Source organism: Notolabrus celidotus, chromosome 5, assembly GCF_009762535.1.
Source record: "Notolabrus celidotus isolate fNotCel1 chromosome 5, fNotCel1.pri, whole genome shotgun sequence".
NCBI lineage: Eukaryota > Metazoa > Chordata > Actinopteri > Labriformes > Labridae > Notolabrus > Notolabrus celidotus.
Genome location: NC_048276.1, coordinates 27,610,636 through 27,627,092, shown reverse-complemented (window position 1 = coordinate 27,627,092; position 16,457 = coordinate 27,610,636). Strand labels below are relative to the sequence as shown.

The 16,457-nt window shown below is 42.8% G+C and overlaps 1 protein-coding gene and 1 long non-coding RNA gene across 3 annotated transcripts; both read left to right on the top strand.

Moving 5' to 3' along the window:
• Positions 1-383: 383 nt before the first annotated feature.
• Positions 384-8,320, top strand: mat2b (methionine adenosyltransferase II, beta). Of its 2 annotated transcripts, none has more exons than XM_034683895.1 (7): positions 384-515; positions 5,233-5,427; positions 6,319-6,433; positions 6,609-6,761; positions 6,848-7,038; positions 7,160-7,273; positions 7,464-8,320. In XM_034683895.1, the coding sequence occupies exons 1-7, from the start codon at positions 486-488 to the stop codon at positions 7,638-7,640; spliced, it is 975 nt and encodes a 324-aa protein (XP_034539786.1). In that variant the 5' UTR covers positions 384-485; the 3' UTR covers positions 7,641-8,320. The 2 variants fall into 2 exon arrangements, with proteins under 2 accessions (XP_034539786.1, XP_034539785.1); XM_034683894.1 differs by lacking the exon at positions 384-515 and adding an exon at positions 827-1,021.
• Positions 8,321-15,053: 6,733 nt separating this feature from the next.
• LOC117812297 lies at positions 15,054-16,455 on the top strand. The gene is made up of 3 exons (XR_004631181.1): positions 15,054-15,929; positions 16,006-16,077; positions 16,289-16,455. It is a non-coding gene; the product is annotated as an uncharacterized LOC117812297 (long non-coding RNA).
• The last annotated feature ends 2 nt before the right edge of the window (positions 16,456-16,457 follow it).

Genomic DNA, 16,457 nt, shown 5'->3' with positions numbered 1-16,457 from the left:
AAGAAAGGAATGGAGGAGGCATACAGGACTAAATGACACTTTGTATACATTAGGAAAAAGGAGTAATGATTGGAATGAGAGGTGTGGAGGTGAGAATGTGAGCATGTGATTTGAACAGTAGCCATAGATTGTATAAATAGCAGGCATGCAGCTGAGCTAGAGCAGTTCCAGGAGAGGGTTAGAGCAGCAGGACACGAGTGGAGTCTCACAGGACTGCTGGGAACAGAGGGAGAAGGTATAAGAGCAGTCAGGAGGGCGCTCTATATTTTCCTATCGGACACAAGACTGACAGGATGAATTAATGAGGAATTGATATGATGATACCTGATACACACTCTGGTACAGTAGGTGGCGGTATGCACCTAAAAGCTGTTTGCGATCCGCCATTAACCACGAAGAAGAAGAAGAAGAAGAAGAAGAAGACTACTACACTGCGCCGTTGGTCCTGATCATAGACCCTCACTTTAAACCAGTCTGCGGTCCTGATGCCTGGGTGTGAGCTCACAGGCTCGGAGGTAAATTCACCCTCTGTGGGTTGTCTGTTGTTTGTTTGTCTCTTGTTGTTCTCCATAGGTTTTGTTTACACTGGTGTTTTGGTGAAAGGTGTCTCCGTGTGGAATCGGGTCTCCTGTCCGTTTTGTAGGAGTGAAATGAACGCAGCCTGTTTGATACGGTCCTTCTAGTCTCCGTATATAACGGGACCGGATTAAACAAAGCGGATTCACTTTGGTTACGTTTCATTTCACATCATCCTGCCGTCTGCTAGCCTGCTATCTCTTTAGCATCTTCACGACCTATGATCGCGACAGATGCTTTACGGCAAATAGCTGCTGACGTCAGAGCGAAGGCGGAAAACAGAAGGAACTGCGCAGCAGATTATCAGGGACCGATATATCTATCAATAACCGATATTCATCCATTACTGATATCAGAAACAGCTCCGTGACGTCAAGGGGAGATGAGCTGCGCAGGTGCAGAGCTAAGGATCAATTTCAGCCCGGGCCGTGTGCAGCTGGTTCAGGTAAACACTCACCTACAGAGAGCTAGCAGAGCACCAGTGCTAATAGAGCTAACAGAGCTAACAGAGGGAGACAAAAGGTGCTTGTCATCATCAGGAACCAGGGTTTAAATTTAGTTCCTGGGTTAATCTCTCTGCTCAGGGGTAGTACTTTCTAAAGGTCCAGGAACTTTGGTGGGCGGGTGCCTGCAATGCTGAACGTTTCTGATTGGTAGAGTACCCGCAGTGTTTTATTTTCATCCTCCATCCACAATAACATCACACCATAGACTGTATAGAATATGGACGTAGTATCCGTGACGCTGTTTTGCGGCCAAACGTCGACGGCAGCCATATTGCTTCTGTCGAGCTAATGTGACATAAAGAGGCGGGCTTTGAGCCTCCTCCAGCTACAGTGTTCCCACCTGTCAATCAAGTCAGCTGTGCCTCTCATTGGAAGACTCGTAATCTCAATATCTTCGAAATTGCCGCGTTAGAAAAAAATCACCCTCCCTACAGTGTGCCGATCGAGAAATGAGTCGGAGATCTTTAGCTGAACGTGTCCGTGTTTGTTTAGTTTACAACAGCTTCCTGATGTGCACGAGACACGTTAATAAAATTGATGCACAGCTCTGTTAACATGGGCCTATTGTTCCAAATATATAGCTCTGGTTATGATCAATGATCCCACCACAGTAGTGCTGGGCCGTAGATCGAGCTTATAACATATATCCATGTATCTTCATACAAGATATAGGGCAAGTCACTGTTGTCTATATCAACAGAGTTATGTTAAAATCTTGTGAGACATTTATTTTTTTAGAGCCACCAGCTCACCTGACCCTCTTCACCCTGCCCCTCCTCTCTGGAAGCAACCAAAGAAGAGCTGGCCTTTTAAAAAGAAACTAATTGCTTGATGAAGCCTGGTTTATACTTCTGCATTTTCCTACTCAGCTGTGGGTCGACGCAAACGGAAGCTCTACATACCTGTGATCACGCTGTAGTACTACACTGAAATGCTTGGGGCAGTGTGGCCTCTTTCCTGTCCTGCTATGTTTTCTGCTTGCTTTTTTACAGCGATTCCGAGCGCTTTATGTTAATTTAGAGTTGGTACATGTTGCTGTTTATCATACAACATGTTTTCAGGCTATGGGGGTCTGTTAATGTGTTGACGTTTAACCCTATGGGGTCCAGGGTATAATTGGCAGTTTTTGCCTCATTTTGATTTTACCTTTACATTTCCCCTTAAAAACTGTTTTCCTGGCCTTGTTTGGTGTCATTTTTTTCAGCACAACCCCACAAGTGTGAACACACTAGACCTACAATCACACAAAAAATATAAAATCTGAATAGAAAAAGTTAGATTTCTAACTGTGAAAACCACAAACATGTTTAATCAACCATATTTAAAACATAGAATCCAAATGTAGTATGTAAACTTCAATAAAATATGTACAAATTTTAACAAACAACAAAGATATTTACAACTATTGACATTAAATGCAGGCAATTCCTCAGGCGGTTTTTTGTACAACTATATACAAATCCATCAGGTGTCACAGTGAGCTCTCAAATTATTTGAGCCACTCCAAAAACAGTTCCTGTCCACTATCACAGGCCTGACACTTCAAGCACAACCTAACAGGTGACACTTTGAAGTTATTTTTTCATTTTGAAATACTGTATTAACAAACTAGACCTAAAGCCACACAAAAACATAAAATCCTAACTGGAAAAAGTTGGATTTTTAACTGTTAAAACCACAAACATGTTTTATGAAACATTTTTTAAAAATAGAATGAATATACATTTAAAATTAAAATAAAAAGTTAAAATGTAATTAACAACAAAGATATTTACAACCATTTACATTAAATGTAGGCAATTCCTCGGGCGCTTTTTGTACAACTATTTACAAATCAATCAGGTGCCACAATGAGCACTCAAATTACTTGTGCCACTCCAAAAACAGTTCCCGTCCAACACAAGACAGAGGGGCACATCACAGGCCTGACACTTCCAGGGTGTGTCACACTTCTTGTCCACCTAGAGGCAGCGTGCGCACCTCAACCTGCCCTTGCTGGCTTTTTTTGCCAGCGGGCTGTGGCAATGGGCACAGGCACGTGATCAGCTCTTCTGCTCTGTGGAACACCTGCCTTGTCAATTCCACAAAGCTGACACATAAGCTCCACCATGAAGTCCTTGTGTGCCATGGACTGCACCTGCCTGGCTCTGCTCATCTCACAATGTAAAATGTAGGCATTTGTTGTTGCAATGTCCAGGAGGTGCATCCTGTACCGTCCTGTACCAGCGACCAGTTTTTCTATGGGTGGAATAGTACTGAATCAGCTGGTCTGACAGGTCAACCCCACCCATGTGCTTGTTGTAGGCCACGATTGTAGTGGGACAGGGAATGTCACTCACAGCCCAGCATCCATCTCCACTCTTCACCTGTCTCTGCACTGTCTCACCTAAAAATGCAGGATGGATGGTGGAGCACACAGAGACTTCCCTCGTGTCCATCCACTTTACAAAGACGAGTGGGCCCTGTCTTATCCATCTCACTGTTCCTCTTCTGCATTTTTTTGTGAGAGCATTTTCCCTCCCTCTGGGGCATCCCTTTCTGTTCTCCCTGTAGGTGCCACATGCTCCAAACTTCATGCTGGACAGGTCCATGAACAACTTGGGACTTGTGTAGAAGTTGTCCATGTAAATATGGCACCCAGTGCCAAGATAGGACGGCTGAATAAGGTTCATGACCACATCATATGACAGCCCATGCTCACTTGCAGAGACTGTCTTGCCAGTGTTAATCTGAAAACTGACAGTGTAGCCACTTCTTGACTCCGCCAATACAAAAAGTTTTAATCCCCATTTTGTGGGCTTGTCCTTCATATATTGTGTCATGCCTGTTTTTGCCTTGGTGGCCACCATCCTCTCATCCACTGCCAGCTCCCTCCTTGGATGATAATATGCCTGGCAGGCACTGATGATTTCATCATACAGAGGCCTGACTCTGAACAGTTTATCATGCCCCTGTGTTCCCTTCTTTTTGTCGTTTTGTTCATCCTTTTCCGGATTACTGAGGTGGATGTTCCAAAATATTGACCGGAACCTGTCTCTTGTCATCACTTTGGCTGGCAATGGCACAGACAAAGCATGATTATTTTTCCAGTAGTCTTGGAGACTTGGCAGAGACACTAACAACATCAGGAGACCAAAAGATTTGTGGAGATCTTCCTGGTCAATATCAGTCCATTTATACTTTTTCCCCAAATCCCTGTTTTTTGCAGCATTTTTATTGGTGTTGGTGCAGATGGTTCAGACTGTGTCAGTTGCAAAAAACAAAATAAAAATATCTTTGGGGCTATAGTGAGAACACCTGGTGTTCTTCGTGGCTGGAACCTACTAACTGCTGGCGCAGTATCTGCTCCCTCATCTGTCTCCCAGCGCTCAGGGAGGTGCGGCTCTGCTGCATGAGCCAGTGGAGATCTGGATCTGGGGGGCGTGCTTTCGCGCCGTTCCTGCCTCCTTTGTTCAGTCCTCCGCAAATCACTGCGAGCCCGTCGGAGGCTCTCCTCCCTTTCTCTCCTCTTTCAAAATAAAACACGGATCATTCACTTCATCATCAAACTCCTCACTCTCTGGCTCAGACTCTGGATCCGTGTCTTCCTCAGCTTCTTCAGCCTCAAAGAAGAGCTGTAAAGCCTGCTCCACATTCATTAGGCACCTCATCTTGCCCTAACTTTCCTCAGCCTTTCTGTAGTTTGTGCCCGGTCCAATCGCGGACCAAACTCGCACCAAACACACACAAAACACGCAGAAAACTCCCTCAAAACTCCTTCAAAATTCGCTCAAAACTCACACCAAAAGTGACAAATAAAGAAAGGTATAACTCTGGGATTATGTGGTCAATCAGCACAATATTAATGTATGATATAATTCAAAGTCCGGACTTTACATTGAAGTCGAAATGATGACTCAGTGAGTCCGCCTCTTCCTGCTACGTCATCGTAAATAGCGTACGTCACTTTGACGCGCCGGTGCGGAAATAGACCCTTGAGGGTTAATGGATTTAATGTGCATAAACATCAGAACATAACTTGACTTCACCCTCTCACCACCTGTGGCACCAGTTCCCCTTCTGAAGTTGTGTGTGGGTCACATCCCATTTGTATGTGGCGCTGTAGAAACAGTCAAAGTTTAGCTCTCATGTTGTTCTCTGTTTATTTCAGGAGGAAGTCTTGGTCCCTGCTCAGAGGGTCCTGGTTACCGGGGCGACAGGTCTTCTAGGTAGAGCAGTCTGTAGAGAGTTTCAGAATGGTGGCTGGTCGGTCATTGGGACGGGGTTTAGGAGAGCCAGGCCCCGCCTCCTCCGCTGTGACCTCACAGACGAGGATGCCGTCAGAGGACTGCTGCAGGAGTACACGGTACTACACAATATGCTCCACACAGTTCCCAATAAACTACACAATATACACTATGGATCAGCTGTTTGAGTCAGGCTACTTTTTAACAGACGTCCCTTTATTCAGATGAAGATGTGACGTGACGTCAGTGTTTGAGACATGAACTGTTCAATTCCCTGAGTCCACACCTCCCTGAGTCCATGTTTACATGTTAATTGAATTATTCCATTATTTCAAGTGTTGAATGCAGGTCTCACCCTAATCCTGTTTTAGTATTTGTTACGTTTCCTCTACTCTGATAATATAATGCACACAGCGCCGCAAGGGCCTCATTGGTCAACACAGCTGTCAATCATATCGTCACTTCTCCTCTTTTATAACATCAAATAACTCATTCAAAGTAAACTAGTTAGAAACATGAACACTGACATAAATCAGCATGATAAGAACTGACTATGATGACAGAAACCATGTTTGACAAACATTTAATTGACCTGTGTTTGATTCTGGAGTTTGACCCATGTCTGTGTTTAACTTATCACACTTCATGTTTACACATACTCTAAAATGGAGCTGATGATCTGCTGGACACTTTGCTGCACAGTGACACACAGCGTGTCACCTTGTAGACCGATTCTGTGGTTAATCTGCTGTCAGAAACCACTTTTAGATGAAACCAACTACAGGGAGAGGGGGTGGATGCTTTTTTGAGGTGTGATAGAAGGCACAAGTAGAGGAGTCATTTTGACTTGAAATATCTGGATGAGAGGATCCTATAAAAGTTATGATAATCAAATCAAATGAACATATGAGAGGAACCCTGTGAAATGTCACGTGCCCCTCCAGGCATGACGCGTCTGAATACACTCATGTCACTGATAGTGTCATAAACTTGATTTCAACATGTTTCAGCCAGATGTGATAGTACACTGTGCAGCAGAGAGACGTCCTGATGTCGTGGAGAGACACACTGAAGCAGCCGTGAACCTCAACGTACACGCCACGAGCACGCTCGCCAAGGAGGCCGGTGAGTCATCGCACGTTGTTAGCAGGTTGTTGTTTTTTTTTTTTAGCTTAACCTGATTCAGAATCAGATGAAGAAGGTTATGGTGAACACACTGGAGTCTGACTCGCATAACTGGACCAAGAGCAAACTGATAAAGATGATGGTGGTAATGATGAAGATGTCTCCTGTCTCGCAGCTGCTTGCGGTGCATTCTTCATCTACATCAGCAGTGATTACGTGTTTGACGGCAGGAATCCTCCTTATGGCGAGGACGACAGTCCTAACCCTCTGAACGTTTACGGACGCAGCAAGCTAGAGGGAGAAAGAGAGACACTCAGACACTGTCCAGGTACCTGTCTGTCTGTCTGTGTCTGTCTGTCTGTGTCTGTCTGTCTGTCTGTCTCTGACCTGTCTATCTGTCTGTCCCTGTATCAGGTGCGGTGGTGCTGCGGGTACCTGTCCTGTTTGGGGAGGTGGAGTCGGTCATGGAGAGTGCTGTGACGGCTCTGTGGACGAAGGTTGAGACAACAGAAAGTTGCACTTTGGATCACTGCCAGCAGCGATTCCCCACGGACACACGAGACGTTGCTGCTGTCTGCAGGAAACTCTCCGAGAGAGCGAGACAGGTACTATCCGTCTGTCCGTCTGTGATTTATGCTTTTCTGCCTTAAGATAACAATTAGAGAAAAAAGACAGATCATGTTTGTCCCTCCACCTATCTGTCCCTCCACTCGCCTGTCTCTCTAGGACCCGTCTATCAGAGGAGTGTTTCATTTCTCTGGGAAGGAGCAGAAGACAAAATATGAGATGGCCATCTCCATTGCTCAGGCGTTCAACCTCCTGTCTCACCACCTCATACCTGTAAACACATCTGCTTACATACTGAGTACAATAGTAACATGGCAATCAATATGATTACCAATATATTTATGACTATGAAGAAATGTAAAGACCGCACTGACTAAATATTTAGACTATGCCTGTGGTCTGCATGATCTGTAGCTTAAATGTAGAGTTTGTAACTAGTATACACCTGTCTGTCTCTCTGCAGCTAACGGAGCAGCCTGCAGCTGCAGCAGCTCTTCGTCCAATCAACAGTCAGCTAAACTGCTCTCGCCTAGAGCTGCTCGACCTCAGCGTAACACCACGACCTTTCACCTCTGCCATCACTGATGCCCTGTGGCCGTTCATGCCTGACAAACGCTGGAGACAGACCGTCTTCCACTGAGAGAAGACGGGTAGAGACCAACAGACAGACAGACAGACAGGTACAAACAAACAGACAGACAGACAGACAGGCAGGCAGGTGCAGATAGAGAGAGAGAGAGAGAGAGAGAGAGAGAGAGAGGTGGACATTCCTCTTGCCACACTCAGTGATGTCACATTTTAGGCTCCTCCCCCTTAATTTTGACGTTATAATCAATCAGACAACATGGAGCCAATCAAAGGTTTTATGAGGACAGAACCTGCCCACTACTACGTTTCCCAGAATCCTCTAGGTTCAGCAGGTTGGTCTCAGGTAAATTATCACCTGTAGAACAAGATTAGAACTCTGTGATGTCACACACTGATTGCCCACCTGCTGATTGACATCTATACGGGTGGAGCCTGAGGTGAGACATCATGCTGCACAAGGAGAGAGAGGACAGTTGGTCCTATGTAAAGTAATGTTTTTTCGTTGAATTTCGTTTATAATTCGGATGTTTGTTTGTAGTAATTATCAGATAGTCCCTGAGGTGTACATAGAGGTTAAAATCAGATTATAGTCTTTGAATTTACGTAAGAGCTTCCTAAAAAAACCTGGCGATGTAAAGAAAAAACACCATGTGTGTTAGTCTAAGGTTTCTGTTCCAGCTCTTTGTTTTGTAAATAATGTCTTCATGTCAAATAAAATCATGAACCTGTGCAGTGCAGACCCCTTTTCTTAACAAAGCTCTCTTTCACTGCAGATTTGATCATTTCTAAAAGCTTCAACATCCATGTTAGTTCATAAACAGTCACTAAGGGGTGCCCTGAAACTTGCTAAGGCCTCATTCACAAACAAATGCGTAGAAATGTTCTTACTCTGCGCATAAAATAAGTGCGCACCAGCCAATTTTGTCCCGACCAAACTTGTGTATTTTAGTGAATCAGAATAATCCTAAATTGACAGGCCTGTGCCCGCAACCTACAATCAGCATACTACCCCGCCCCAATTCATCTTTATAAGGACATCTGTTCGGTGCATCAAGACAAAAGCGCTGAGTTGGAGAAAAAACTAAATTGCTAAAGATATAGCCCCAAAAGGAAAAAAACACAAGAATTTCACCTCGGCAGAAATAGAGGTGATTGTTGCGGAGGTTGAGGCAAGCAAACCAACACTTATCTGAAGCGTATCAGCAGGAGTCACCATGACATAAAAAATGAAGCCAGGGTTTCTTACTGAGGCTGTTAATGCTGTCTCCTGGGGTTTGCACCATGGCTGAGGTTAAGACAAAATGGTTTGATATTAAAGTGGACACAAAAAAACACGAGCCGAACAGAAAAGAAGGAAGGAAACTGGAGGAGGACAAGGACCACCTGATCTCACAGCTCAGGATTAAAGAATGGCTGCAATTATTGGAGACATTTCAATATCAGGAATATGTTCCCGAAATAAGGGATAAAGTGATGATATTCAGCTGCCGCCTAATGATAATTCCTTTAATGATTGTTGATGTTTGCAATTGGCTGTTTTTGTAATTAAACGAGTGCAATCAATCAGAAAAAAACATGCCTTTGCAGTCTTCTTCACACTCTTGACTATCTCCGAAGAGGCGCTCTCTTCTTAATGCACGGGCTGCAATGTCTTCAACCAAATGCTTATTGATGCCACATAGCTATAGTTTTTATGTTGTATTGTTTTAAGTGTTTTAATGTTGGTGTAATTTGTTGTGCTATTTTGTTTATGTCACTGCTGACTGAAAAACAAATTGCCTCCCGGGGATAATGAAGACACCTTGAACCATAAAGCAAGGCAATATCTGCCATCTTTTACATTCTTGGACATAAACTGTAATCAATTTTGTTCAGTGCATGCCCTTAAATAGGCCCCAACTAATCAACTGGTGGTCGACGGTTTAATTAACATAAAAAATGTGACATTTTAATATGTACATTGTCATATTATATAAGTATTTAATGTAAGATTCAATATTCTAAGTATGATAATGCATCACATTCACAGTTTTTTATTATTTAATTCTATGAAAGGCTTTTTTGTTTTACTGAAAGATTTGTAATATTGAACAATATATTAGTATGTTAAACCTGCTCCATGATAATAGTGTTACACACACTAGAGGGAGCTGTTTGTTTCAATGCATCGTTTTTTCAGAAGTGTAGGGGTTTCCCATTTTCCTGTTGAGTACTTGAATGTATTGTGGAATTTCTCTTTTCACCAAAAGCAGCACGATGCTACAGCCTGTATGAGTTTCTGGAGTTCATGGATAAGAGTCCATATAACAATAAGAAGCTGTTGCGTGGTCCTTCCTTTCATATAAGTTACCACAGAAAGTAGTTTAATATGTAATGCATTTAGTTAGAGTATGCGTTTACATTTTCTGAGAAAGTTGGTCGTTATTATTTGTGCGTAAGCATAGTCTGAGGGAAGTTCTATTTTTTTGTTTGCAGTGTAATAATAAATTCAAGGTAAGAATATATTGATGAATCCCAGATTTGTGCTTCAACGTTCGTACGCTTGGTTTAAGCACATATTCGTGCGTACGCACTGTTGGTGAATGATGCCCAATGTCCTCCCTGAGCCCTTTTTGACTTAATGCCGTCCTCTGAAAAGTGATTGTGTGCAGGGGCTGTAAGGGCTCAAAACTGTAGAACTAGGAATGAGACAGCACTTTGTGACGTCTCACGTAACCTGTATGACGTCATGTAGCTCACTTTAGTGGCATGAGGAAATTTTATGTACAATTCTTACTTTCCTCAAATTCAAGATGCTAGGACATTTGAGAATAGGCCATAATCAGTCACTAAGGTTCCCTGAAGCAGACTCAAACCGTCACTAAAGGCTCCGTTTATACTTCTGCGTTGACCCTATGCAGCACTGGTTGACATCGATTAGACACGGAAGTATAAATCAGACTTAAATGGTGCCCTGAAACAGACTGTTTAAGTGTGAAAACGAAGGCGGAATCGGAAAATGAGGTGAAGGTGGAATTCATTTGTTTGCGGCCTTACAAAGTGCAGTGCAAAATATTTTAAAAAGTGCAACAAAAAATCAAAATACTATTTACAAAATTTACAAAAAATAACTCCTATATTACCATAGAAAAAAAAAGTACTGAAAACACGGCTGAGCAAGTTACCTTTGCGCAACACAAGCGACACTGGGGCGGATTGCGAACTTGAAGGTACCACGTGTCAGGCGGCTGTTGTGGTCCTTCATAGAGTTGATCCAGGTGAGTCCTCTGGTGTCAGTTTCCAGGTCAAAATCCTGTCCCAGCAATTAATACCCAGGCTTCCCAAGGCCCCACTTGATGGCCAGGCCCTGCTTTCCACTGTATCTGTCTATCCACTTATGTATTTGGTCTCTTGCCGTGCCCACTCACACTTGTTTGGGTTAAGAGTCAGCCCAGCCTGCTGGATCATTCCAAGAACCTGGCCAGATGTTGGACATGTTCTGAAGATCACCACATACCTATGGTAGGTTGCACTGCAATGTCCACAACCCTGGAGGACTCTGTCCATCAGTTGTTGGAAGGTGGCAGGCGCTCCATGGAGTCAAAATGGCATCGCGGTGGAGCTGGAAGAGTCCAGCTGGTGTCCTGATGCTGTGTATGGCCGAATTGACTCCTCTATGGGCACTTGTCAGTACCCTTTACACAGATCCACCGTTGTGATGTATCTGGCAGCTCCAATCTTCCCCAGCAAGTCATCTGTGGCATGAGATAGGCACTCAAACTCTGAGATGGAATTGGGTTTCCGGAAGGCGATACAATGAGTGACCTTCGGAGTGACCCATCCTTTTTGAAGACAATGACCACTGGCTGCACCACTTTGCGTTGGACAATTCAATACTCCCAGCCTCATATATTTCAACCACTTTTGTAAGATTGCTAAGATTGCTGGCAGATAGGCCCTACCAGTCCTCATAGTGAATGACGTGATCACGACAGTGGGTTGACAAGAGATGGTGTAGGGGCCTTTGCATTTTGCTAGGAGCTTGCTATTGATGAGGGGGGCAGCAAGCAAGATCTTTTGGCCAGGTGAAACTCCCAATGTTGAGCTGTTGGTCAACCAGGCCTTCTGCCTTCCGTAGCAGTAGGAAGCCTTTTTTTCCCCTCCAGGGGGGCAAATCCATAAATGTGTGACATCATGTAAAATGATGAATTACACTTTGCTTCATGTGTACTAGACACGTGCTCTGTGATGGGTTATTGTCTGTGTGTGCAGTATAAAAACTGCTATAGAACAAAATAATAAACGTGGAAAAGCCGCCTAGTGGAATTTCAACCCAGGAAATTTTATACCAAAGGTCACACAAGTTTGTCAATCATACTACGGGGCAAGAGACGATTTAAATTCAAGAAAATAATTTTATCAAAAAGATAACAATTTAATTGCAAAATATTCAAACACAAATTTCACAACAAAAAGCTAAAAGGTCGTACACTGGATTTCGTAAAAATATACACGTGAGCAGTTAGGCACAGGTAGCGGGGGTAAACAGGGTAGAGGCTTACCAGTGCAGCAGGAACCAAAACAAAAGAGGAGGGGTCCTTAAACTAAGCACCCGTGACACTGCATACCAACAAAAAGGACTGTGAAGAAAACACCACCACCAGGGAATGGACTGCCGCTCAAGCCCTCTGCACCTGTCCAACAGAGAAGAAGTTACAAACAGGCCATGAGATGCTCATTCAGTGCAGACAATTTAACAAAAGATGAAATACAAAGAAACCAAAATCAAAAAATGCAAATAAACAACAAATTAACAAAAAATCAAAATCCTTTGAATTTAACTCATTGGATACAATTGCATTGATTAAATGGCAGGACTCTTAACATTAGGGATGTGGTACATAATGTCCTGCATGTCAAATCCAGGACCAGCAGTAGTTTGTCAAAACTTCTTCTGAAGTGCCAAAAACTTCTTATGAAGAGCTAAGAGCGGAAACAGCAGTGTGGGCAGGCCACGCAATGATCAGGGCCACTAAACGGAAAATATCTAAAAGATAATTTACTAAACGTTAAATAAAACAGAGGCTGTGTGATGGTCTAAACAAGCCTCCAGTCGAGCAAACAGCTTCCCTCTGCTCCAGCAGTCAGCTGAACTACAACATACAACGGTTGGAGGGAAAAAAGGAGCGTGCATTACCATGGAGGTAGCGTGTGCCACAACAGCTAAGACGCCACTTGTTCTCTCTCATTCTCCACTAGGAGAATGAGAGTGAGGCCAGGCTACACATCTGTATATATCAGTATGCACGCCGTCGCCCAGTAATCAATGCTGTGGCACTGTGAAGCTGGCACAGTGCCATGCAGTGGCAGGGAGGGAGAGCCAACTCACCACAATAGTAACCCACTGATGGGTCAGAAAGGGACCGACCCATCCATGGGTTATTTCAACACAGCAGGTTTGGGTTATGGGTATGGCCCTGAAAGTTTATGGGACAACCGTTTGTAAAGTTGTGCATACTGAAAATAACAGCTACAATTCTCCACATTAGCTCCAAAACGTCATAAAATGAAGATGTGAATTTTTAAAGTCACTTTTTTTTAATCACAGTTAGAGCAATATTTGTGATCTTCTTCACATTTAATTTTGTTGTGAAAAATATATTAGTTAAAATCACTGTTAAATCCAATGCTAAATCTAAATCTAAATGTTAAATCTAAATCTAAATGTTAAATATAAATATGAAATATAGTTATAAATGTTCAACGTTAAACCTAAATGTTAAATCAAAATTACAATATACAACGGAGACTTAGTCATTTAAGAAATTTAATGCAGAATTCCTACTTATATAATTTAACTTTACATACAATTCCAACATTACATTTCATATGCTATCTCTGTGCTATTCTTTATTTAAATATGGGGTTTCAATATTTTTGCCAAGCATCATTTTCTGTTGCTGTTCACATTTTACACAGTATCACAACATTTTTGGAGATGGTATTGTTTGACAGTTTTCTTTTGTTTCCGTTTCAGGGAAATGTTTATCATGAGATGTCTGTTTTTTAACAACTTTGCGATTGATAACTCTGCCTTCTGTAAGAAGAAGTAATTTTTGGTTGTTAACTTTGTATCTTGACTTATATATCTTGTTATCTTTTCATAACAAAGCTGGTTTCAGTGAATAGATTCATTTCACTTATACTATTTTTGGGGGAAATGACAGTTGAAGGAAATCAGGTTATTTCACCATATTAGGGCTCATTGGAACATATTAGTCTTTGTGAGTGCAGCCTGAATCCATATTTTAGTTACTTTTATCTCATATTTTTATAATTTGTGTTTATCTAATGAATTATAATACATATGATTCACTCACACACGCTCACATACACCCATGGGTTTCTTGTTATCATCCTCAAACAAAACAATCATTGCCACAGACCTCGTTGTCTATAAAAGAAGACTTTCAACACTAAGGGTGCCCTGAAGCAGACTAAAATAGTCACTAAGAAGTGCCCTGAAACCAGAGACTGTCTAAATAATGGGCGTAGTATCCGTGACGTTACCTGTCTGGTTCTGAAGCGCTGTTTTGAAGCCAATTGTCAGCTGGATATGCTAAAGTCAACCTAACTGCTGTCGAGCTAGTGTGAGGTAAAGAGTCACTTCAGCTGTGACTCTCATAATGGAAAACTTGTAATATTAACATCATCAAATTACCGCATTATGAAAACATTTACCCCCCGTACAGTGTGTGCTGATCGAGAAATGAGCTATCCAGACTACACTCGTTTTTTGTACCAGGATGTAAACGTGTTTATTTCTGCTGTAAAGATCATCTCTTCTGAATTTATGTGTATGTGGTTTCTGGTACTTTCAAGCAGACATTGATGAACTGCAGATTTTAACACCTCCGCATTGGCTTTAATTCTCGCGGCTGGAGGTTGCCGCCTGCCTGAAACAGACTAGAACAGTCACTGAGGGTTCCCTGAAACAGAAAGAGTCACTCAGGGAGATGTTACTGTCACACACAGACGTTAAAGTTTCATACAGATAATTACATTTAAAGCTAAAAGGGCTGGCAGGTACCAGGTATGACCTTCTTCATTAAAGACCTGAAATAAGAAATGTTAAAGTCAGTAGTACATTTTCCAACAACTTTTGGTGTCCACAATGGGTTTTAATTTGTCCATACTGTGCTGCTGCAGTGACTCCTGAACACACCTGGGGGTCTCATTTATAAAAGTGCGTAGAACCCCTACTTAAAGAGTACCTACTCCAAAACCCCGGAAATGGCGTGCGCCAAAAATAATTCTGATTTATAAAACCATTCGCACGCAAACTTTACGCAATGTTCCCTTTAAAAATCACAAACCACCTGGAGATATGCACACGCAGTTCAGCCTCGTATTCCACCCTTTTCACGCCCACATTCAACCATATACGGTCAATACAAAGCACTTTATGAATGAAAATGCACACAAATGAGCCGGAAGATCAAAGGTTCTCACGGTGAACCACGGAAACAACAGAGAGGAAGACGCAGAAAATAAAGCTTCTGACACACAAACTGTGGTCCTCCTGGATGAGGCGGAGGTCAGAGAGCACTTATTGTTTGTTTCTTACAACAGGAGGGCCACAATAAAAATAAAAATGTTGAGTTACTCCACATCGCTGCAGCGTGTATCCGTCACCAGTGCCAGAGCATCCATCAATCATCATTATGCACAGGTCTCACTGTAGTGTTTCATGTTTACATGACACAGTTTTTATTTCACATTACAGAGAGCTCACGTCCTTCAGAGATCTCCTCTCCCTGATATTATCTGACAGAGGTTTGATCTGTGAATATAAGTTTTAATGTGCTGGTTTCATCACGGGTAGCTTGGTCTGTGCTTTGACTGATTATGAGGTCACATACGCACAGACATCAACAACATAGTGTCTCTTATTTAAATCATCTTATATTTAAATAGACCTGGGGTCCGTTTCACAAAGCAGGTTCAATAAAACTCTGAGTCTAACCCTGAACTCTAGTTGATCTACTCTGAGATAGGAAACTCTGTGTTTTCGGTTCCACAACAGCTGATTTGAGTTAGTTAAATCAACTTGGAGTAGTTTCACCTGGGGTTAAGTGCGTGCACCACAACTTTAAAAAGACAACATCAATGGAGCCCCGATTTGACGAGTCACCATGGCAATGGAGAAGAAGAGGGCGGCATTTTTCACCCCACTGGAACTGGACATCCTTATTCGCTCATTTGGCGAGTTTGAGCATGTTTTTCAAAAAAAATGCAACACCGCTGCAGGTGCCAAACAGAGGGAGACGGCATGGGAGAACATTGCGGCTCGGGTCAATGCGTACGTTTAAATGTAGTCCTTTGCAATCACAGGGGGAAACTGCTTGAATGGTAGCCTATTAATTTATTTCATTTAGGTGCAATCCGGCGGGGGGAGAAGCGCACCTGGCTGCAGCTTAAGATGAAATATAAAAACATTGTTCAAACAGGTAAGACCTCGGCATAATATCATGGGGGTACCTCATTTTGATCATGTTTTACATCGTAAAGTAAATATTAAGTGGCTGTTTGACTGTGCAGTTGTTTTATCCCCAACATAATGCTGTTTTCACACACGCATGCATGTATTTTCATCTATATCATGTTCTGTTAAATAATTAAGCCTATTTAAACTACCACAGACTTCTACTCAACCAATAGAAAGAAAGCAGATGCCCGTAAAACGGGTGGCAGCCGAGCACCGCCACCTCTAACGGAGGCAGAGGCGCTGGCCCTGAGACAGAATTTTGGAAGGCCAGCGACTGAGGGAATCCCTGGAGGGAGCTCATCCTCTGAGCCCACCCCCCAAGACACAAGTGCCTTTATAACA

What these genes read in the sequence shown, in the direction of transcription:
- mat2b (XM_034683894.1), top strand. Translation starts at nt 959, where the DNA reads ATGAGCTGCGCAGGTGCAGAGCTAAGGATCAATTTCAGCCCGGGCCGT. An exon ending in GACACTCAGACACTGTCCAG is followed by an intron (nt 6,762 to 6,847) that starts GTACCTGTCTGT and finishes TCCCTGTATCAG; the next exon opens with GTGCGGTGGTGCTGCGGGTA. An exon ending in TCTCCGAGAGAGCGAGACAG is followed by an intron (nt 7,039 to 7,159) that starts GTACTATCCGTC and finishes CTGTCTCTCTAG; the next exon opens with GACCCGTCTATCAGAGGAGT.